Below are 25,049 nucleotides of genomic sequence, written 5' to 3'. Positions count from 1 at the left end.
ACATTATAATACTCTTTATTATATTACTGTCCTACATATTTATATGTGAGTGCGTGTGTGTAGGTAAGTATATTTATCCTCATCCTATAGACATGTAAAGCCATGATAATCAGATACAGCAATTCGATCTTGTATCGCAAAATAAATTTCATTATCGAATAGCGTTTGGTGAAAACAAACGACCGGACACACGACGGGCCTAAAGATTTACGATGTAGTACGAGAAAATTTTATTATACTTTCAATTTCGCCGGTGCCCTCGAAAACAGTCCGTTGGGTGATATAAAATGGTCGTTGCTATCTCCGGAGAGTGGACTCAAGTTACCTGAGAATTCCGACGTCATCGTCATGCCAGATTGCCAACGCGCAAGAGGTAATTTAAAGTATTACCTAAGTTAATAATATTAGCGGGCGGAGACTTTGAACTGTAATGTCATTATAAAGGTTTAATAAGGCTCGGAGTCGACAAGTTGAGTGAGAAAGCAGGGGTCGGGCGCAAAATTCCACGTTATAATGTATCGCAGGCAGCAAGTGTGCGAACTCATCGATCACACGCCAAGTACGATAGCACATACGTGTAGGAACACTTTCCGTGAAAGTTTCCAACGAGCGGGTACATATTATGCCAAACTCCCGTCCACGTCAGTGGCAAAGCCGCGCCGCGCTCGGTCTCAATATGGCTAAATGAAAGCGATGCCCAATGATGTTATTATTTTTAATTATATATTTGTAAACAATTCATTCATATATTTAATCAATTTAAGGTCAAGCGCCGAGGGCGGCGACAACTAATATGTCCTCCCCCACATCCAATGTTCTCATCGGTGTTTTATAAGAAAACGAGTAACATTCGAGAACGCCGCGCGGGCCGGACTCCCCGTCCCGTCGCGGGCCGTCGCTTGTAAAAAAATGTTAAATGTCGTTCGCAGCGGACCTTCACGTTCCGTCTAAATGTTATGTGTTATCTTTGACGGTTTTGTATTTCTGTATTTACACTGGATTACAGATATCGAGCTGACCTGATGAATATAAATATTTATAACTTAAGTTATTAAAAGTACGGTTTCTTAAGTTAAAAGTGTTTTCCTTTCATATTATTAAAACTTGCAGCCTGGTCGGCCCCCAATGAAACATTCCTTTCGCCGCATGTCCGCAGTGAAATGGAGTTTATGATGGTGAATGTTATAAAGAATAATAGTGATTACATTTGTTAAAGTGCGCCCAGTGACCCGTTGAAGTTAGATTCATATCGACCCGTTAACTGTAATGGCTGTATTGAATAAGGGCACAAAAAAGTTGTTAGTGTCTTATGTGGTTTTGTGATGTCCTCTATGTGGTTTTTTTTTAAGTATAAGAATGCTACAAGCGTTAGAGTCTTGCCCTGGTTTTGATAAACCCATCTTACTTTACATCAAACATCTGTTCTTTTTATTATTTTACTTGGTATTTTAAATTATACTTCTGAATGGAGTGCATTGAATAAAGTAAATAATGCGAAAAGTCAAGTAAAACCTAAACAAAAGGATTCTAGTTGCTTTTTGGTGAACAAAATCATCACGAAGACACTGGCATAATGCATACTGATGTTAGTAAATCAGAGGTAAATGAAGTCCACGCGCTCGCTATAAGGATGTTCATTAAGAAAAGCTTTAAGGAAAACCGTGTTTGAGTCAGATAATTTACCATTAAATGTGCCATCTTAGAGGATTTCATATTTACAATGAAGCGAAATCCTATTCTTATCATATTTCATACAAAAGCCGCTTAGTGACCTGAATTCATAATGTTTTTCTTTGGTAAATATATATTTTAATCTGGGGGAGGTATTTTATCTCTGGCCTTTGTACTCGTATTAAATTGTTTTGTGATGTGTTTATTTTAAAGTATAAATGAATATAAAAATATGTACATAAGTATTACAGAAAAAATATATAAATAAAGCCATCAAACCGTAGTAACTATAAAATCACAATCAGAAATAGTACCTCCAGGAACTTCAATATTTGTATAATATTGCAGTAGAAAAAAATAGCAATTCATTTTTTGGGGAAAGGGGTTATAGTTTTATCATAAGTTTAATAATGATAACCAAAATAAGCTAAGAAAATAAGATTCCATAGCATTTTATATTTCTCACAAAAACACAGCATAAAAGTAAATAGGTTTTGTTAAACTTCAAAACATTTGAAACTGGGATTTAAATAAAATAAATAAATAAATAAATATTGGGGACACCTTATACAGTACTATGGGTGCTAAGCGACGATATACATACTTAAATTTAACTCGTAGCAGGCAGGGTTGGCAACTCGTTTAACTCGTTTGGCAAAGAGTCCTAATAATGAGAGGAGTACCAAGTTTAGTTATGTAGGCTATCTTAACCTACACATTGTGTTTAAGCTCATAAATGTAACCTATTCATTAACTTCACCTATTAGGTTCTGTTGATGACGCATTTGAATACTTTCGGTACAAATTTAATATTTATCAGAGATATTTTGTCCCCATTCAGAAGTTTTTGACATATTTCATGTTTTAAACTATTTTTGAATTGACGATAAGGTGACATTAAGATATGTATAGTATTTATGTTTTGTCCAATAGGTACATATAATGGACTGGGTGGATGTTTATTATAAGGACTTAAAATATTTACGAGTTAAGTCATAATCATAAGATAAATCTTAATTTTTTTTAGTACATTATTTTAATATAAACACTGAAATAAAAATAATAAAAGCGTAAATATAGCTACTAATCCCATTAATGATATTTAAAAGGTAAAAAAAAGGAAAATTATTATTTCCTAACAACAAAGAGAGAAAAATAACGACAATGTCAATAATCCATTTCTTGATTATAAGAAGGGAATTGAACTCGCTGCCTTGCCTTCACACAAATGACGAACAGTGTTGAAAAAGAAACTCCACCCTCTTTGTTGATTCAGGTTTTAACAAATTTCTGTGGTACTTCCGAAATAGGTGACATGAATTTGCCTTTGTATAGAGAATGTTCTATTGAATAATTTAGACCTCTTTTATTGTACATTGTTAAACCTGTTTAATTGTTAAGATTGAAAATGTTACCCCAATATTTAACTAAAAACATTTTCTCATTTTCACGTTTTCCGTATAACGTCAAAGAAAACCAGGTAATGAAAATCTGTTAAGTACTTTTAAACGTATTTATGTTGCAAAGCAGACTAGGAAAATTAATGCGACACTTGATTCAAAAAAACCGAACGGTTTTTGCTGAAAATAGTAAATTTATAATAACTAAACTACAATTTATTTGTTAATAATATAAATAGGTACCAAAGACGTGCAAGAGATTTGTGTCTTTAGCACCTGGAGGTATTTATTTTTTATTATTATAAATGGACTTAGGTACCTACTCAATTTAATGTAGGTAAGTAGTATTAACGAACAATAAACTGGCTTCCCATCAGCCTTCTTCCTATAAACCATAGCCAAAGAAATCCTGCCGAAATAGTATGCAGGCACTAGGAACAGAAATTTGATATAGGCCATGGTAGCCACCGATGTATAATATCATGCATTATGATGGTAACATGCGAAACAAAGGCAAACTTACTTAGTTTTATTGTTTCCATACCAAATAATCTTTAGCATTTCTTTTTTTTTTGCCACTTTTATGAAGTGTGATATTTTTGAAAAAAATATGCTATTTCTACTCAGAATGACTAGCCTTTTCAATCCTAGTAGTTAAAAAAATGTCCCATACGTTTTTTTCTTATTTTTTACCATTTTCCGTACATGTTGTATGGGATAACAAAAGGGGAAAGTAACAAAAATGTATGGAAATTCTGGGACACTTTTTGTCTCCCAGTGAGATTGAAAGTACTCGTGATTCTGAGTACAATTGACCTAAAATTCCCTAAAACAATAAAAAAAAATATTGGCAAAAAAAAGAGAAGCTTCTAGAGAAGCTTAAACACCTACATCGATGTAATATTGCATGTCGCATCGTGTGGTCTTAATAATGAAATACGTGTTCTTACTTGAGAAGCTAATATAGATTACATTACATATATATTATGTTGGTACGCTTGGTTATTGAAATTACTCCGCGTTCGTCTACAGTATTTGAGTCAAGCGACAGCAACTCAGGAGTTAGCCCTCATATATGCGTTAAATACGTTTTATGTGATATTAAACTTAATTCTGAATTTTTGCTCAAAAATTCATAAGTATTTCAAGACAATGAAAATGGCGAAGGCAACCTGTTGTAGGTAAAAGCAACCTATGTGAGTAATCTATTAATCGTCTAGAACGCAGAATACTGGGAGAAAATAGCACAAGACACACAGGACTCACTGGCGCCAACTCTATAAGAAGTATCGCAAGCCAAGACCGGCCAAGAAGTATAACGACACGTCTGGCCTAGTGTGTGGCCTGGAGTAGTGTGTGGTACTGAAGGTATTTTGCCTTTGAAGCCGATCGTTCTAGCCACTGTTCTAGAGAAGAGAATTCAGCAGGCAGTTCTTCCTCACGGGATTTTTTTAAATTTATTTAAGTATCTGTATTTGTACAATATATAAAAATACCACAGAACTAGATTTAGAAACAAGTTCATCTATTTGTATAGGGGCCGAGCGTGTCAGATTTTGTACTGAAGTTGTTACTTGCACAGGCAATTTTAAATATGTCTCAGGCCCTTGACTGTTCATAATTTTTGTGTTGTTGCAAATTAATATCACGTAAGGAGGCATTTTTAATGTTTTTGTTGTCTTCAACTTACTAAAATTGACGCTTGAAAGCTGCAAGCTGCAATTAAAGACAGACAACTCAGTGGATTTTACTGAGTTAATTTGACACGCTAAGTAGATACGTTTTCTTGACCTATGGTATATATGACATCTGTGATAAATGCAGTTGTCATACTATAGTATCGATCTCAAAATATTCACGAGCGTAGAACTTAAGTCAACCTGTGTATAAATATCGTATAACATTTGTGTATTTAAGGCCCACTTCGGGTCGGGAGCAGGCGAAGTAATTAAGTAGGTAAGTACTCACATTCGTCGTGATCTTTGGCGGTGACAGTGAGCACGGTGTGCTGGATGTCTTCATTCTCGTCGACTTCCGCCTCGTACAGCTCCTTGTCGAAGTACGGCGGATTGTCATTCTTGTCAGCGATGCCAATGCGGATGAACTTAGTCACTGTAAACAAAATAATATCGTTAAAAAATATACGTAAAAGCCAGTATTAGGTATAATTACTATTAAGATTTTACTTATTATGAATGTAATTGAGTTAGCTAGTCGTAAACTTGAAATAAAATATTTTTTCACAAGCAAATACAGTGAATCAGTTTAAGTTCAATTGGAAAAAGTGCAAAACGTTTTTTCCATCACAAAGTGTTTTTTGTGCGGAAATGAATTACTGTAGAGAATTAACGTAAAAGCATTTCTACTAACAGCCATTTTTTTACATTATTACGCTCAAATAAATCCGGCGTAACAGGAAACGCCAATAATTCGGGGAAAATCATAAGAACAAGAGCGTGCAGCAACTTTTTTCATCGATCTCCATTTTTGTAAAGAGCGTTACTAAGGGCAATCCTAATTGGACGATATGAAATGAGTTCTAATCAGTTCACCAGAAGAATCGCCCGAAAAAAGAAATCTAGAAGGAAATTGCTTTCGTTTGAGGCACATTCTAACAATGATAAATTAGGGCCCCGCTGGGAGAAATGTCCGGCAGCTTTATTAGCAAACATTACTGACACTTCCAAGGGTATTTCATCATGAATACGATACTATGGACTCTAAGGCTATGTAATACGTTTGCCGGTTGTTAGTAGATTTAGCTAGGTGTGATTGAAGCACTGCCGCCTGCCTCCGCGATACCCAACTACAGACTTCACTTATTGAGGTTTCAATAATGATTCTTACAATATCAAAGCTATGTAAAAAGTCATCCCAGTTCGGTTTGTCGTTTAAAACACCTCGCTTTTAATCCGATTTTTAATGAAACGTAACAAATTCAAACATGACATAGGTTTGTTTTTAAATTAATGGTAAGGTACATACACGCATGCATAGAATTTTAAGCACAAACATTTCATATTTACCGCGGTCAGAAAAAGTGGCCGTTTTTAACGAATGTAAAATTATTCAAATTTCTTGCATTAATAATTCAATAGTCCATTAGAATATCAAATCTTTGTTTTATGGCGCAAAATCTACACTAACATTCTTAAACGATTTGGACAATGTAGAGCTTATAATCTAAAATTGGAGTGAGTGTCACACTGGGCGTGCGACGACGGCGAGTATTAGCAGGGTATTTCAAATCTGTCTTAAGAGTTTCCGTATCTTCAAAAAAAGTTTCCGTCATAAAATTTGAAAGTTGAGCTGAATTGGACGACCATAAAAACTAATCAGCGACGTAAAGAGCAGTCTAACGACGCCGCGGGCGACTTTTGCAAGTAAACACGCGAGGGGAGGCCCGCTCAGGACTTCGTTGAATTATTTTGTTACGAAACTGCGTCAACTGCCGTAAAAAATTATGCCAACATTTCACAAGCCAACAAATCGTCGCTGGGATCAATGCGGATTTGCAGATAAAGATAAAGTGCAATCAGGAGATGCGCGTCTATATTATTTGTTATTTTCGAATTTCGAAGCGTTCTCCGAGGAAGCTAATATTAATGCTAAATTATGTATTATCCTTGAGTAGGATTTTCGGAAGGTATTGGGTTTTCGCGGGGAGTATTTATTTATGATTATATCTTGTCTGAAGTTTTGTGATAAACCAATATGGAGATACAAGAAGTGAAATATCAGGTTTCGTATAATGAATAATTATAGAATTGAATAAATAAAATGACAGCAACCTTCAGGATATACTAACTTAGGTCAAGGCATACCAAGATTCCACTGCCTATCGATAAAAGCATACCATGACAATTCATAGTAGAAAAGAATTTACTCAACATCGAGAATCCATAATAATAAGTACGAGTACATTCCCTCTATTAAACATCGGCATTAACAATTCTCTCTGAACGAAATACCAGACTCCAATATTCTCTGTGTGCGTATAAAACAAAGCGTCCTATCGAGCAAATGTGCGAAGATCGGATCTTCGAGACACATTCACATAGCCGCAGTGGTGGCCGATAATGAAATTCTTTATCAAGAGGTGCACCGAGTGGAGTGTCGGGACGTGCCTTCGCGTCGCGGGGGACGGCCGCGGACGCCAGACCTAAGCCTTTCACATAAGCTGGATCTAGCTAATGCAACACCTTTTTCATTTTCCCAGCCACTGCCAAATTCAGAAGATTCAAGACACCGACGCTCTGAGATATTCAGAAGATCTTGCCAACCTACTTTTCAAGATAAATAGAAACTGTTCTCAGCCACTGGAACGATTGAACGCCGAGACGTAAATTTGTTTTTGCATTGTCTGCCTTCCTTTTTACTTTCTTGAAATTGAATTTCGCTTGCATAAAAGTCCGTTTTAGTTATGCTGATTCCTTGTTATTTTTCTATTTCTTTAAAATGCGCGGTCTTGGCTTTAATAATTGAATACCTGCTATGAGAATACATAGTATTAAAATGTTACAATACTAGTAATAGACAGCGTTGGATTGCTATCAATATTTTCCACAGGCAGAATGGTCGGGAACCATTCATTTACACATCGATTCCAGTTTCAATTACATACAGTAGGTACGAAGTGTGCGTTTTTGCCAGGCTTTCGAACATTTCAACGTTTTGCTTTTTGCGTTAAACGGTCTGTGTCGTAATGGTCTCTGTAACAATAAAATACGAGTAGGTATTGTAGTGTTGCGATTTTGCTTTAATTTTAAATAAAATCATAAAATTCAATTTCTTTACAATACAAGCATTAATTAATATCTATGTAAATGGTGTATTGATATACTATTGAAAAGTAATTGCAATTTATACAGTTGAATACACTCGTACAAGCAGCCTTATTGGAGAAGTGACGTGCAGGTATGAGGCGGCGGGCAGGGTGTCCGAGGCACGTCCCGTGTGGTGGCGCTCCAGGCCCAACTTGCGCCGGTCACAAAGTTTTAATGGCCGAGTGTAAAATTTCCTAATTGGATTGATTGACGAGGTGTGTATTCCTAGTTTGTGACTGGATAAACTCTGCCGGCGTTCCAAACTTCGAGCACAATTTATTTCCTAGGGACAACATCATAGAAATGGATAGAGTACCTACTGTAACAAATGTTTTGCTAGGTGCTATATTATGAACAACCTATTCGTTGATATTACAATTATGACTAAGATTAAGAATTATTGATTTTTAGTAACATAAAATTTGAATTCCAGAGTGTCGTTGTAAGAATACACGCGAACGAGTAGGTATACGCATTAAGATCTCAATAATCATAATCATATTTTTCTACTCCAGCACTCCAATCTGCCAATTAGATTATTGTCAGCGGTATCCAAATTAAGTTCATTTGAGTAACGATAAGAAAGTTTATTTGTCTATAGGTTCATATGTAGGGAATGCAATTTCGACGAGATTGAGGCCCAGGCGAGATCTCGGGAATTCATGAAACCAATCTCGCGAGATCTCGCCAATTTCGAGATCTCGCGAGATTGGCCGGTTTGTGGGTTTATTCTTGTAAATAGTCACAATATAGCAATAATATATTAAAATATATAGTAGTGTGACTATTTAAAAAAAAAAAAAAACAATACTTTTTGAGTGTAAAATAGAAATTGTTATTGGTTGCCTAACAAACGACAGCCGTAGTAAGGTTGTTGTAGGCTTCTGCTCTTTCGATATCCAACAAAACTCTGTGCACGAAAATTCGTAAAATAGATGGTTATATACACACAGCCGTAAGTGTAATACTATAATGGCGAATCACGCAAATAGCCCTGGCTTACACCCATCGAATTATTTCGAAACGGTCTCAATCTGTCATTCGTCATTCCGAACTGAGATAGGTAAATTATTGATCGAAATAAGCGAGTTGAATCTCTAGATCTCTACTGAGTTGGCGAGTTCAGTTAAATTATATAGTTCATATAAATCACTTACAACTTGCGAACGCAACATGTCTAGTCATTTCGCGAGCTTCGAATAAGACGTTTTATGCTTTAGTTCAATCTCGTTGATCTCGCGAGATCTCGTCGATTTTTCGGCCGAGATCAATCTCGCTAAAAATGACAGAGATCTCGTACAAAAGAGATCTCGCGAGAACGAGATTGCATTCCCTATTCATATGATTACTGCTAGCATGAATATAGGAGTTCTGTTAATTTTTTTTTAAAACACAACTTCCAATTTATCAGCTATATTTTCATTTGTAACTTTTAATAAATAATACGATGTTAAGGTTCATAATTTAAATCACGATGAAAAAATAAACTGAGATGCGTTTTACATATTAGATATTGCAAAACAAAGGTAAAAATCATAAGTTTATCACATAATTTTACATTCGACATTTAAATATTCTTGAACGCAACCACATTTTTCGTAATTGAAAACCGGCTTATTTTCTATTTCTCTTGTCTATGGCATGTTTGACATTTGTAAACTTTTGACGAAACTTTTTGAACTAAGTAAGTATTTTAGTGTTGTGTAGTTTATTTTAATTCGACGTTATTGTGCAAAAAACTAAAGTAATTATAAGTGATTCTGGTGAACTATGTACTTCCGAAGAAATCAAGGCTATGGCGATCAAAGTGACTGACAATTCGTTACCTGTAAAGTCGGATAAAGCGCACCAAAAATGTTATGATTGTTTTGAAATGGAAATTGCAAAAAAATGTTTCAACTTTCTCTGAAACCGTGTTGTTGGCATATTTTGAAGAATTGTGCAACTAGTTCTCGCCATCAACATTGTGGACAGAATATAATAGTTAAGATCCACACAAATATTCCCATTCATTATATGAAGTAGGTAAGCAACCCATTTTATTATTTTCGAATAGGTATTTATTTGGCTGTCGTAGAAAAAGTATAGTATACAATCGTACTAAAAAAAAAAAAAAAAGTATAGTATACTCGGCAAGCCTCGTGACCTAACCGCGGTACTCAACTTTTATAGCCTTCATAACGTTACCGTTGTATAATATACTATAGGAATTCATCTAAATATAAAACAATTGCGCAACAAATACATAGACATACAGAAAGATTTTAATATATTAAAGAAGTACATTGTGATGCAGTTTGCAAAAGAAAACACTCAATTATATTAATATGCAGCGCCCACATTTGCCAAGAAAAGTCTTTTGACTAGTTTTTTGTAAGATACGTACGATTTACATAATGCGCAGTGGTTTGGATATGTAAAATGTGTACCGTATGCGTAATCCACACACAATATTTCATTTAAAATGGCCTGGGAAACTGTATTTCTACAGAAATAATATTCGAAACATTATAATGTATCACTTTATAGCAATTAACGTTATATATCTTGTTCCCATCACTACGAAATGAAGCACAAATATGATCTGTGGTAACACAAAGTTATAGTTGAACGTTAGAAATTGTATGTTGATTTCCCTGAGGAGTTATGTGGTCGGAGTATGATTCCAGTTATCACCGACGCGACGCGTCGCCGGACCGTTTCTGCCGTGTCCCTATTGGAGCGTGACAGCGGTAACGTTGTCTGACACAAAGGTAAATCGGGAAACAAGACATATTTACTCGAGGGTCCTCTTCGGGAATAGTAACTTGAAAGGGCTGGCCCCGTAGCCGAATGGCATTTCTCCGACGCCAAACGAAAGCGATACGCCGCTGGCTCTGTCGCGCCAATACGCAAGCGCGATAGAGATAGATATCTACTAGCGCTTCGTTTCGTGAGCGTTTCGTGAGCGATTGTGCCATTCGGCTAGCCACCCAGGTCACGTTTACGATACAGCATTTGTAATCAATCAATAGGGATGTATCGGTCCAGAAGTTAACAGAAGGATCAAAATCAATACAAAAACTCTAATCCAAATGCCTTAAGTCGTTTCAGCGTGATTGAATCCAAAACAAACGGATAAGGAAAACTTTTGCAAATCAAAGAGATGGCAAACGTGAACTTAAGTCCCCGTAACAATCGCCAAAAGTTTGACAATTCAACCTGTTTTAAATGCCTACTACATCTCTTTGAAAGAAAAATAAAAGTGCCTTTTTCAGTATATTTTATGAAGAAAAAACTCAATTTCCTCAGCAAAAATACTTCATAAGGAGAGCGCAATCGAATAATATTGTGACCGACGTAAAGGATATGACAAATGTTGAAGAAAATTTGCGCGGAAGAAATTCCGACTAGAAGAGGCTCATAAGAGCGGTTCCAAATACAAGGATAAGTACTCGTAGTTACTTAACAAACACGAGAAATGTTATCAAATGCAAATTACATTGTCATTCAATTTGGCTTGTATTTAATTACATTTTTCACTGCAAATATATGCTATATGAGTAAACTCAATAATTGAAAGAAAACGCAAGTTTACTGATAAAGCCTTTAAGGAGTGTACGACAGTAGTATATATTTGGGAAGTTTAAACCACTTTCATTTCGTTCGAGCGATTCTCGCTCAAACTCATTCCAGTGGTCTAAACTCCCAAATACATCCTAACCCTCAAATATCTGGGCAAGAATTGTATCATCATCGTTAGGAAGTTTAAACCACATCGATATCCTTTCGCGATAATAGTTGTGTTTAAAATCACTTCATACCGTTCGAGCGTTTCGCGGCCAAAGCAGGCATATTAATCGAGTTGACAATGTAAGTCATCATTATGGATTAACATTTCATTATAACAAGACGTTGCTAACTAACGAGTATTTACTATGAAGTTTGTTAAGCAACCTCAAACCCTTCGGTTTGACATACTAGCTTCAAACTGTTCAAAACAGAATTCTTATCATGGAAAACTTTTACCGAATTCAATCCGTTGCGTCATTTGTGGACCATCTAATTGTGGAAAGACCAATCTAATGATAGGTCTTCTTTTACATGAACAAGGAATTCGTTTTCAAAATGTGTATGTGTATTCAAAAACTCTTTATCAACCTTTATACAACTATCTAGAAAAAGTGTTGTCATTGGTTCCTTCAGTAAATTATTTCAAATATCGCGAAAATGATGAAGTCGTGAGTCCTCAGGATGCAGCTAATGACTCTGTATTCATATTTGATGACGTTGCATGTGAAAATCAAAATAATATAAGGGATTACTTTGCGATGGGACGACACAAAAACATTAATAGTTTTTACTTGAATCAAACCTACAGCAAAATACCTAAACAGTTAATAAGAGATAATGCAAATCTGATTATTTTGTTTAAACAAGACGAAATTAATTTACGACATATTTATGATGAACACGTTGGAACTGATATGCGATGGAACCAGTTTAGAGATATGTGTGCCACTGTATGGAACCAACCGCACAACTACTTAGTAATAAATAAGGATTGTGCGAAGAATTCAGGATGCTATAGATCGGGTTTTGATACATTTATTATTTTAGATGAATGTATTTAGAATGCCGCAATTACATTACACCGCCATTTCTTCATATAATTCCAACGAGGTTGCATCGTAATGAACGAAGAGAAGAATTTAAAAGAGAAGCTGCTTCAGTCAGCTGAGGCTGTAAAGAGAAAAGTTAAGTTAATTCGTAACATCAAAACGGCCAATGAAATGACATTAGAGTCAGTTTTAAAACCAATAACAGAACCTCTCAATGAGATGGTTAAAAGTAATAAAAAAAGTAACTTTAATAATGAAAATAATTACCTTAGCGACGAATTTAAGACTGATGATACAGACTGGAAAAACTCAATTAAGCGATTGAAATTCAGCCCTGAGGCCAGTGATAAGGAAAGTACTACTCACACCGTTGGTGTGAATTCTACGATCTCTAAAAGTAGAGACGTTTATGATGGAAGCAACGCCTCTTTAGATGACAGTATTAATAGCGAGGAATCAGCTGATGAGTTCTCTTTTAAGACTTCTGATTCGATAGATTCTCCCGGAGATGATAATAGTGATGGTAACATTTCGTATAATTTGGAGAATATCCCTTTTGGCGTACACAAAGAACGTGGTAAAATTATGCTCGGATCGCATGTGGTAGCGCTTGATAATAACAGTATAGTAATTAGCGGAAAAACTTACAATTTAACCCCGGGTTTGAAGGAATTATTATTTACAAAAGTGCCTGAACTTGAAGTTATAACTGAAGAAGATAAACTTAATTATAAGTTACTGCTATTAGAAACGAATGCACACAGGCGTGACTTTAATCCAAATAAACCTATAAAAAGCAACAAAGGTAGAAAATATTTACAAATCATAAGGCCTATGTTTAAATATACTAAAGAACGTTTAAAAAGTAATGGGAGTAATGTCCAGGGACAAGGGCTCCCAACTATGAAAAAGGTAACCAATAATATTTCATACGTTTATTGGGATGATCCAAATGAGTTAGTTGAAAGATTAAAGCTACTTATTGCATCCCGGGATGCTGGTAATACAGGGTTAGATAACGAAATAATATCTATAATTGAAGAATTGAAAGAATCAGATATATTGAAAGATATATAATGACCTAACGATACTTTAGATCCGCAGTCAATCTTAATCTTTTAATAAAGCATGATACATAGCAAAATGAACATTGATAAATTTGGACACCATGTACATAAACGCTTACGAGTATTCGAATTTTCGGAATTTGGCGAAAGGGCACTAATTCGCGCTGATAATGGCGATTTTGATTTACAATCGTCTCGACTGAAAGGTGTTAATACACCTGTGCTGTCTACTGATGGTGTAAACAAACAATATGTTGATCAACTCTTTAGTGGCACTTACAAAAAAAGTGAATTGGATTCTTTGCTTGAAACTATAAATTCACAAATTCATAGCTTGCAGCGCCAGTTGAACTTGAACTTTTATACAAAAAAGGAAACTGAGGGTATTTTGAGCAGACTCAGTAATGGAAAAGAACCAAATAGTAAATGAAATTCATAGGTCTGCTCGCAAAAATTTTGCGCGGCGTTCAGTTGTACTAAAAGGCATAGATGATTTGTGGCAAGCAGATTTACTGGATTTACAAAAATTTCATAATATTAATAAGGGTTATAAGTACGTTTTGGTTGTCATTGATACATTTTCAAAATACATATGGGGAATTCCGATGAAATCTAAGACCAAATTTGAGACCAAAGACGCTTTTAGGCAACTAATTGACACTGCAAAACGCAAACCTAAACATCTACAGACAGATTTGGGGAAAGAATTTTACAATACTGAATTTAAAAATTATTTGGAATCCTTGCAGATAAACCATTATTCAACCTATTCAGTTAAAAAAGCATCAATTGTAGAAAGGGTTATAAAAACTTTAAAAGGCAAACTGTATAAATATTTTAGTTTTGTTGGCAATTACAAATGGTTTGGAAAACCTTTACATGATATTGTGAATTCATATAATCATACATTTCATCGCACAATAAGGTGTAGACCGATAGATGTTGATTTCCATAAAGAGTCTGAAATAAAATCTATACTAAACAAACCTCGCTCATACCTACAAACAAGGGCCAACAAATTCAGTGTAGGGGATTGCGTACGTATAAGCAAGTACAAAGGCGCTTTTCATAAAGGTTATACGCCTAATTGGTCTACAGAATTATTTACAATAAAACAAGTTAAGAATACTATACCCGTTACATATTACTTAGAGGATCAACGAAAAAATTCAATATTAGGCACCTTTTATGAACAAGAGCTGCAAAAAACAAAGTATCCTAATGTTTATCTTATAGAGAAAATAATGAAAAGAAAAGGCAACAAGCTATACGTTAAGTGGTTGGGTCTTAGTACAAGCGAAAATAGTTGGATTGAGCGCAGTGCTGTTGTATAGAGGTAAATCTATTTATAATACTGATGTGAATGTTACTTTATCACTAGTTAACTGACTATGAAAGGAAGAGGACTTTTAAATAGTGCCATTAATAATCTTCCATTTGAACTACACATACCTGGGTACAATTATTGCGGCCCTGGAACTAAATTACAAGAACGCTTAAGACGGGGTGATAAAGGTATCAACGGGTTAGATTCAGCTTGTATGCAACACGATATTGCTTACGACAAATATTCACGTATAGAGGATCGACATAAGGCTGATTTAGAACTTTATAAAATGGCTAAGCGACGTATGAATGCAAAAAACGCTGGGAAAGGAGAAAAACTGGCGTCATGGCTGGTTAGTAAAGTTATGAAATCGAAAATTAAGACAGGGGCAGGTGTTAAGTCATTTAAGCACTTAGTTACAAAAATACGTAGCGAATTAAAGAAAAAAAAGAATGGAAATATCATAAGCAGTGCTTATACAGCTGCGAAGAAAATATTTCCTAACACAAGTCGTATGCGGATACCTCGTATAATACCTATTCCAAAAACTGGAGGCATATTACCGTTGATTCCTATATTCGCGGGATTATCGGCTCTGGGTTCTCTGGCAGGCGGCGCGGCAGGAATAGCTAAAGCTGTAGGAGACTATAAAGCGGCAAGAAATAAACTAGCGGAATCTGAACGTCACAACAAAATGATGGAATCCATAGCGTTGGGCAAAGGATTACATATAAAACCGTACAGAAATGGCAAAGGACTATGCTTAAAAACCTCAAAAAACTAAATGGTAGGTTACCCAGTCGAGCTCTCACAAATGTCGATATTATCAACAATTCAACGGGTATACCTTATTTTAGAGGAGTATTTATGAGAGACCGCTTACCCAAACTTCCTAAGCGTAGAGAATGCGCGATAATTAACTTAGACGAATCAAAAAACCAAGGAACTCACTGGGTAGCCTATGCAAAGGATAAAAAATATTGTGAATATTATAATAGCTTCGGCGATATTAAACCGCCATTAGAGTTGATAATATATTTGAAAAGATTTGATATTTCATATAATTATAGGCAGTTCCAACAATTTAATACTGTAAATTGTGGTCATTTATGCTTAAAATATTTAAAACAATTTTGGCAGAGGCGTTTAAATTGTTAACACTAATAAAAAAAATGTCATTTACACGATGTCTTTCACTTTATCCATAACGGGAACCTCCTCTAGTCTTACAACAAATTATTCGCCTGAACTTCAATTGGACGGTGAATACGAATGTGGTCTACTGTATTTATCTACGTTTAATTCAATACCTAACATAGATAGTCGAAATTGCAAATTTTACTACGGTGAGGGTGAAGTATTGGAGATACCAGAAGGCTCTTATGAACTCCAGGATTTAAACGATTATTTAAAAACACATGTTCAAGGCTGTTCTTTTAAACTTTTGTGTAATAATAATACTCTAAAAACATCTATTTTTTGCTCTAAGAGCATACATTTTGGTGGCGATAACTCCATAGGTAAACTACTAGGTTTCGGTAATGAAACTGTTCCTGCGAATATATTAATGGAATCTCCATTTCCAGTGTCCATTCTATCGACGACTATAGTTCGAATCGAATGTGATATCATTAGTGGATCATTTATCAACGGAAAACCGAGCCATATAGTTCATGAATTTGTACCTAATGTGCCTCCAGGGTATAGAATAATAGAGACGCCTAAAAACGTTATTTATTTTCCCGTCACTCAAAATACTTTAAGTTCTCTTAAAATAAGACTACTAGATACCAACAACCAATTGATAAATTTACGCGGAGAAGAGATTCAAATATATTTACACCTGAGGAAAAAATGATTGATTTCAATAAAACAGCAGTGAACCGTGATAAATCAGGCAGTACCCTTGGTGCTATCAAGAAAAGAAGACCGAAAAGCAGGCTCACTAGTGAAAATATTTTGTTTCTCAGATCAATCGGTTTACTAAAATGAGCATTCTGGACTTAGCAAACTCCTTTAGCTATGATAACTCAATCGAAAGTTATGAATACCACTCGTACAAACCTTACGTTACAAGTTTTAATTTGAACGATGAAATTCGCATACCCATCAATCAGCAAGATATGTACGTGTTGCCTTCAGCTAGCACATTATACATAGAAGGTACTATTACAGTGATGAACAGAGAAACAAAACAACCCGTGTCGAGCGTCCTGTTTACCAATAACCCTGTCCTCCATTTCTTTCAAGACATTCGATACGAACTGAATGGAATTGAAATAGACAAAATAAAAATGCAGGAATCACAACAACAATGAAATCTCTTTTATCCATGAGTGAACATGAAGCGAGAATGGCAAAGTCGTGGGGTGGGACATAAAAGGTACTAAAGTTACCCAAGGTTTATTTTCTGCTTCTATACCATTAAACAAAATTTTGGGCTTTGCTGAAGACTACAACAAAATTATTATTAATTGCAAACATGAACTTATACTTTTACGCTCTAACACTAACTTGAATAGCGTTAAATTGAACCCAAATGAATATATAGACAATGTTACTTTATCAAAAGTGGTATGGCGTATGCCTCATATTAAGGTTTCCGATCGGGAAAGACTGAATCTTCTTAAATATGTGGAAAAAGATCGTGCAATACAAATTGCGTTCAGAAACTGGGACCTCTTCGAATATCCACTGCTGCCAAAAACTTCCAAGCACTCTTGGGCTATTAAAACTTCATCTCAAATCGAAAAACCTCGGTATGTTATAGTTGGTTTGAAAACTGGTAGGAAAAATGCGTCCGACAAAGATATAACACATTTCGATCATTGTAACTTGAGAGAGGTTAAAGTTTTCTTGAATTCTATATATTATCCTTATGAAAATTTGAATGTTAGTTTTTCCGATGAGAAGTATGCTATATTATACGAGCAATATTCTAAATTCCAACAGTCCTACTATAATCGTAGTCAGGCACCCTTGTTAAATCCTTACGATTTCAAAGAAATAGCACCATTGTTTTTCGTGGATTGTTCAAGACAAAGTGACACTTTAAAATCGGGTGTTGTTGACATCAGAGTTGAAATAGAGTGCAGTGAGGATATACCCGATCAAACATCTGCGTATTGTCTTATTTTGAATGATAGCATTATAGAGTATAGACCTCTTAGCAATATAACAAGGAAAATATCATGAGCACTAAAAGCTTATTCGTGGATGTTCAAGGATTTAAATCATTAAATAACGATTTTATAATAAAGGAATTCGCACTTAGTACTAAAGAATACACGCAAGTCTTTTTAATAAAACCACCCTACACGTTTTCTCATTTATCTCAGCAAGAAAGAAAAAGAGTAATATGGTTAGAAAAAAACCACGGAATTTTATGGAGGGAAGGATTTGTCGATCACAGAGAATTTAAAAGAATGATTGTGAACCATTTAAATAACAATAACATTTATGTAAAAGGAGCGGAAAAAATTAAGTGGGTTAAAGATTTGTGTGCTAATTGTGCTGTAATAGATTTAGGTGAACAAGATTGTCCTAATTTTCTACATTTGCATGAAAAATATTGTAATAAGTCTAGTGCATATAACTGCCTGCATCATGAAAAAAAATGTGCTTTAAAAAATGTTATATGTATTAAAAAGTGGTATTATGATACTATTGTGTCTGCACAAGATTTATAACGATGTTTACTATTTTAGAAATAAGCACTGTATTATGTTTTAATGATAATAAATAAAAGTCTGTAATGAAAGACCCATTTTTTATTTTTTTATTTTACGCACACATACATTTTTAACCTTAACAATAAACTCAGAAATTTTCTTGTAACATTGATTTAGAGATTTGATTTATTAAACTGTATGCCGAATCCACAACATTGTCCACTGGTTCGCTGGCTATATATTGAGCACTAAAGATCATATTTTCTTCATCATCACTCTCTGCCTGGCTTTCCTGCCCGTTACGTAAGCCGATGATTTTTATTTGTATCAGACGGGGTCCCTCAGCAACGGATTTTCTACATTTCACAAAAGTAGTGGATGATTTTAATTTACGTTTTGGAGCACGCTGTTTAGTTTTTATTTTCTTTTTGTTGGGTGTTTCTATTGATGGTGCTGTAATGGTCACGTCATGCTTGTTGGCAAGTTCTGGATATGCGTCTTCAAATGTCTGGGTGTTCCACTCTTGAGCATGGGTAAAAGGATCCTCGGGGTCACAATGTTCGCACATGTTGAAACTGTAACACAATAAGTATTACCTTTAATAAAGCCTTACTATTAAGCATTAAATCTACCTCTTGTAATTTTAAGTTTTTCTTTTGTAAAATAAAGTTTAAATAAATAAATAATAATAATGTATTTAAATTATCACATAATATTTACTAAAAGTATATAATAAAAATAAAATAATTACTTACTTGAACTTATTACTTGAACGACCACTTCTTATTGTATCAAATTCATAAATGCGAACATGCGAACATTATAACAATATAGAGAATGTCAGTATTGCAGTTTTCCAATAATGTTGTTGACCTGCTTTTGCCAGCGTAGGCATGCACGCGCCAAGAAATTAGACTCTATTCAGCTATGCAATATATACAGGTTAGGTAGATAAGCTTCTTGTTACTTGTCGGCGTTAATTGATTTATCAAACAGCTCAAAAGAAGAGAGTCACATGTGATGAGCAAAATTAACACCTTTGTATACTTACTCATTATCATTAGTAAGAAATTGATGTATTTAATTATAATTTATAACACTGAGTGAAAGTTACTCACAGAGCGCACTTGCAACTATTATTTACTATAAGATAGGTATAGCTCTGTACTTCCTTAAAGAAAAATGAATCTACAGCACTCAGGCTTTTGAGTAGGAAACTTATAACAAAAATAATTGTCATCCTTTTAAGAATGTATTCATCTTTTTACATTATTTTCATTGGGAAACATTGTTAAAGCTACTTAAAAATAACATAATTATTTGTACAATAGGTACTATATTGAATACATTCTTAAACGGTTGATCAGTATTTTGGTTACACCCTGTAAAAATGGAAAGTATGGGAGTGTATAAGAAGAAATAAACTGAACACATATTTTTTATACGTTTATTAGATAAGTATACAAAATAAAAGCATAAAATACAGACGTGCGTTATTATATATATATATATATTTATTTTCCAATGCAGTGAGTTAGCAGAGTATAAGTGGATATCCCTCATCCTGCTAAAATAAAGTGTAATTTTTTTCATGATTAACTGTGTTAACTAAGTTTAATAACAGTTTGAAACACTTTCACGGTAAATACAATTGAAATAGTACATTGAAATTCGCTACAACATATAATATTCAGCACTTACTTTTAGTTACAACTTTTCCATTATTTGTTTCGGATCTACAAAAAGAACTATTACCCCATGCCATAGTTGAAACTTTGTCTGATAAAATAATTCGTTTATCATCTTTATTACATAAAGCAACTTTGTTGACCGTTTGAGTGAAGATGTCATGTTTGATAGTTTTAAACAAAATATTCTTTTTTCGAATGATTTTATCGTTTAAAAGTACGTCTTTGTAATTTTCCAGTGTCAAATCTTTGATGGCACCAGCCTTAGTACCTTTTGCTTTTTTTACAAAGCCCTTTTTCGGGTGTGTACTAGTTATACAATACAGCTTAGACCGCAATCCTACAAACTCTGTTATAAGTGATCCTTCTAGCTCATCTTTGAATAGTCCCGGAATCTTTTTATTACGCAAAGGAATCTGGAAATCATTTAAAGGACTGTAATTACTCGTATCAAAGAAATCTAAAAAATGTGTTCTTAAGTCTTGGTAAAAGTCTCTAGTTTTAATTTCATAAATGAAACTGTCAGTATCAGAATAACAGAGGCGAACGCGATCACTATAGTGGGGTTTTATTACCGAGTAGTGAAATTTGTACATATGGTTTTTGGATAGTTCTAATACCGAGAATCCTATGTAAATGGGTTTATCCAATACAACTCTTTCTGGCTTCATTTGAATGGCTACCAAGTTGTCAGTGAGCACTGTGGCGCTATGAAAATTGGGTCTTGCTATTAAAGTACCGCCACAAGTAACCTTTTTAGTGCTGTTTCGTTCGTCATACCACTGGTTGACCAGTTTTACGTCAACGCGTCGTTCACAATCCTCAAGAGTTTTTCCGAATATCGAATTGTTCATTAGTTTAAATAGGTCCTGTTGAAATTGGGTTTTCGCATTTTTCCGCAACTCTGTATTTAAGTCTATGTATTTCTTTAAAAAGAATTTTGTTTAAAAGTGAGTACACGATGTATTTTCTTAATAACCAAACCGTTTTTGAGGCATGTTTTTAGATGCTCGTAATGAATTACGTACTCATATTTATCGAACAAATTTGGAATTAATTTTGTATTTTTTCCTCCCGGAGGAACAAACTTTTCTGCGCAAAAAGGATAGTCGTTGTGATCATGATGTAAATATTGCGGATATAGCAAGTCAACCTCAAGTATATACCCAAATTCCGCGTCGTCTGAAACCGATGTAATATCTAGGTGTGAAATTTCAAAGTCATCCAAAAAACGAAAATCTGACACAGGCAGCGGTTGTGACATTGCATACCCGTACAAATTATTACAATCTATGTATATGAGAAACGAATCAGGTGATTTGTTATCGTAGGTTTTCATATACTGATTATTTGCAATGGAATGTCTAGTTGAACACATACAAATTCCTCCTCGAATCCCTTTTTGAATAAAGCGAATGATTTCTAGGTCTGATATTAGCTCTAATTTAATACCAGTCATTAGTAACATTGCATCGAATGAAAGACTAGGGAGGTTAAATAGAACGCAGGATCTAGTCGATAACTAACCATACAATTTCGCCGAAAATTTTCAAAGATGTCTGATAAAAGTAAAACGTCGGTCTGAAGGTAAAGATCCGTATATTGACCAAGATTTTTTATATTAAATGTATTCCATACAGTTTGCGCATGCACATAATCCTCATCACTTATGTTCTCCGAAGTTAACGAGTTATAAAATAAATCCTGCGAAGGTAATTCAGTCTCGGCAAACGTGTCCCAACATGTTATATAGTCATAAGGATAAACACCTTTTCTAGTCAATAGGTCAAATTTGATTTCATCAGGAAAAAACAATCGTAAGTGAGAAAAGTCTGCCTTAGCAAGTCCCTTCGCTAATTTTTCTAAACTTGTATCTAGGAATTTAAACGAATCTACAAATCGTATCCGCACATACTGATCGTCAGGCATCTTTAAAAACTTACTGAAGGATATATAGTTTTCCTTGTTCTTCGCAATTATTTGCACCTTTGAACCTACATCCTCGCATAACTCCTTTATAAACAAGTGCGCATCATATCCTGCTAAGTTATGAAAGAAAACAGGAATAAATTTGGGAACACTATAACGTAAGTTACAGTATTGATGAGCGGCCCCACGATAAACACCAGTTAAGTGGCAGTGATCTCTTACTTTGTCGCCAAATAAAGCAGTCAGGCAAATGTGGCATGTCTGAGCATTTTTGTGGGCTAAAGCATTTGTTTCTGTGAAAATCATAGGCACTTCTTCACGCAATATTTTATAAATATCTTCAACCTGTCTGTATAAATATTTTAAAAATTTAGAAACACAGTCGGGTCCTCTGTATTGAATAAATCTATTTAAGCGTTGATCATAAGAGCAGACTATGTTATAGGCAAAAGCTGCGGGTATATGCATTTGTTTATTTACAGTGAAACTTCCCTGAGGTTCCTTTTCAGGCTCACATGATTGAAATGGCCTAAGAATTGTTTCAAAGTCACAATAAACTACAAAAGGAACATTATAGTGACGTTCATAATGTTTAAATTGTAGATATGTACCTCTTTCCGGGAGTACAGTGGCGATTCCACTACAGGAGTGACTTTCAAACTTGTCTAGGGAAGGAAAAAATAAGAGGCAATCTTCACAAAAGTAAAGTTTACCATGATGTTTAGTTATTTGGGAACGAACCAATCGAGACAAATTATTTATTAAAACGTAGTGCGATTTATTTCCTTTCTCTATTAAAAGTAAATTAATTTTCTTACTCCTTTTATATTGAGATCTATAAATAGGTCCTGCCACTGTACGATTATCCATTAAAGAATACACATTAATACTTAAATCCACATTTTTATGCTCAAACATACCAATATCAGAGAAAGTTATGGGAAAACTGAGACCATCAATATTCAACACGTCTTTAAAGTAGGGGTATGAGGCCGTACGCTCTTTGTGATTTTTTGAGGGATAAAGCGCAGCAACAATACTCCACAGAAAACAATATTCATCTTTATTCTGTATGTTAATACAAGCTTTCTTGTTTTTAATAGACTTAGGTAAATCTATGTAAGAAGATCCTTTTAGAGGCTGGTATTTGTTAACATTAACCTCTAAATATAAATTAGATAAGAAAGTCCATCCACTATCGCGCTGCTCAAAATTTTCAATGTTATTTTTTATGTCGTTTATAACTTTTTGGTATAACTCAGAAAATGTATAGTTTTGATGTACTGTGAAGTTTTTTGTCGTAAACGACTTTGTTTCCTGCCGGTTGTTCTTAAATAAAAGAAAGTTTCCAAAATACTCGAAATTGATTTTTAAACACACGTGCTTTATCAAACACTGTTTTATAATATTTTCTAGTTTCGACGTTAAATTATCTAAAAACTGTTCAGGTATAGCAAATTCTAGCTCTTCAGATCCGAAAACTCTATAAGATGATATACGACCCTGTAAGGCAGACGAAATCTCAATTACGCCATCAGTTACTGCCACTAAAGAATTATTTTTGTGTTTAGTACTTCTCAAATGACCAACCCATTTATTTTTCAGAACTTGGATTGAACAGGCAGAGCAAAAAGGCATTTTAGTTCCACCTAACTAAATTCGCGTATAAAACAGTAAAATAAGTATTTATCTAACTAAAGTAAGTACCTATTATGTATATGTGTGGTATCCGAATACAGTTCAAAATATACACTTAAAAATTATTTTTGACAATGCTGAATTTTTAACCTTTTTTGTTGTGAAAAAATGTAACTTCAGCATCGTCAAAAAGAGTTCTTAAATGCTTTGTGAGTTTTTGTAGATATTCCCACTGAGGAGTATCGTTATTTATTTGCGCTTTAACTGCCAGAAGGGCCTTTTTCCACTTATGCTCCGCTAACTCACTGCGTATATCGGCGGTGTTGTATACTCGCAGCTCCAAGAGAAACTCCCCCTCAAGATCAGCAGCACGCCGAGTCAATCCATCAGCCACGCGTTGAGTTATAGACGAGCGTAGCTGGTCTGGTGTAGGGCAATTTTTCGCAAATGCCTCGTCATCAGGAAATAGCTCGAAGACGTCGAAGGGGTTGCTGGCAGTCTTTTTCTTAGACGCTCCACTAGTAGTCCTGTAAATAATACAATAAAATATAAGTAATGCAAAACAAGGCAACAAAAAATATTTTTCAGATTACAACATAGGTGGGTGTCACAATTATAATAATCGAATAGATGCATATTTTAAATGTGTAACATACCTAGGAGATTTCGCCTGGCGAGGCTTCTTCACCTTCTTGGTCCCCGCGTCAATTTCTTCCCACTCTCGTTCTGAATCGGACCTGAAAATATTTTAACAATTTGTAAATTTAAATTCATAATGTAAGTAGGTAAAATAAAACGTAATAATCAAAAACAATTTACGTATGCAACGCATACAATATGTAAGTAGGTACGTGCAGGTGTCAAATCTTTTTACCTATTAGCAGCATCGGACTTTCTTTTCTGCACCGGTTTTTTCGCTTTCGCACCTCCAGTCTTGTTATTTAGGGGTACAATAGTTTCAAACTCGGAGTCCGACCTAAAAGTAAATTAAAAAAATCATTTTAAACCTTGCACATGAGCAACTAGTATTATAATTTATAAAAAGACAAAATACAACACTTACTTACATGTTATATGTAGAAATGACGGTGGTTCGAACTTATTATTTATAAGACGTATGAGTACGTAATGTGCACTGTAAAGAGCAAAGTAGCAAAGGAATAAACAATTAGAATGATGGTTTATTAATAGCAATTTATTGATGATTTTACTAAACGAATCAGGGTGTCAC

The 25,049-nt window shown here is 34.6% G+C and overlaps 1 protein-coding gene across 1 annotated transcript in view; it reads right to left on the bottom strand.

Moving 5' to 3' along the window:
• LOC125227121 (neural-cadherin-like) overlaps positions 1-25,049 on the bottom strand; it is a 147,198-nt gene that overhangs the window by 113,030 nt on the left and 9,119 nt on the right. The window contains 1 exon segment of the mRNA XM_048131339.1: positions 5,040-5,183. Coding sequence (XP_047987296.1) covers positions 5,040-5,183 — 144 coding nt within the window.

This window comes from Leguminivora glycinivorella, chromosome 6 (genome assembly GCF_023078275.1).
Source record: "Leguminivora glycinivorella isolate SPB_JAAS2020 chromosome 6, LegGlyc_1.1, whole genome shotgun sequence".
In the NCBI taxonomy this organism is placed as follows: Eukaryota; Metazoa; Arthropoda; class Insecta; order Lepidoptera; family Tortricidae; genus Leguminivora; species Leguminivora glycinivorella.
Note: the sequence above shows the minus strand (reverse complement) of the source record. Positions and strands in the feature narration are given on the sequence as shown.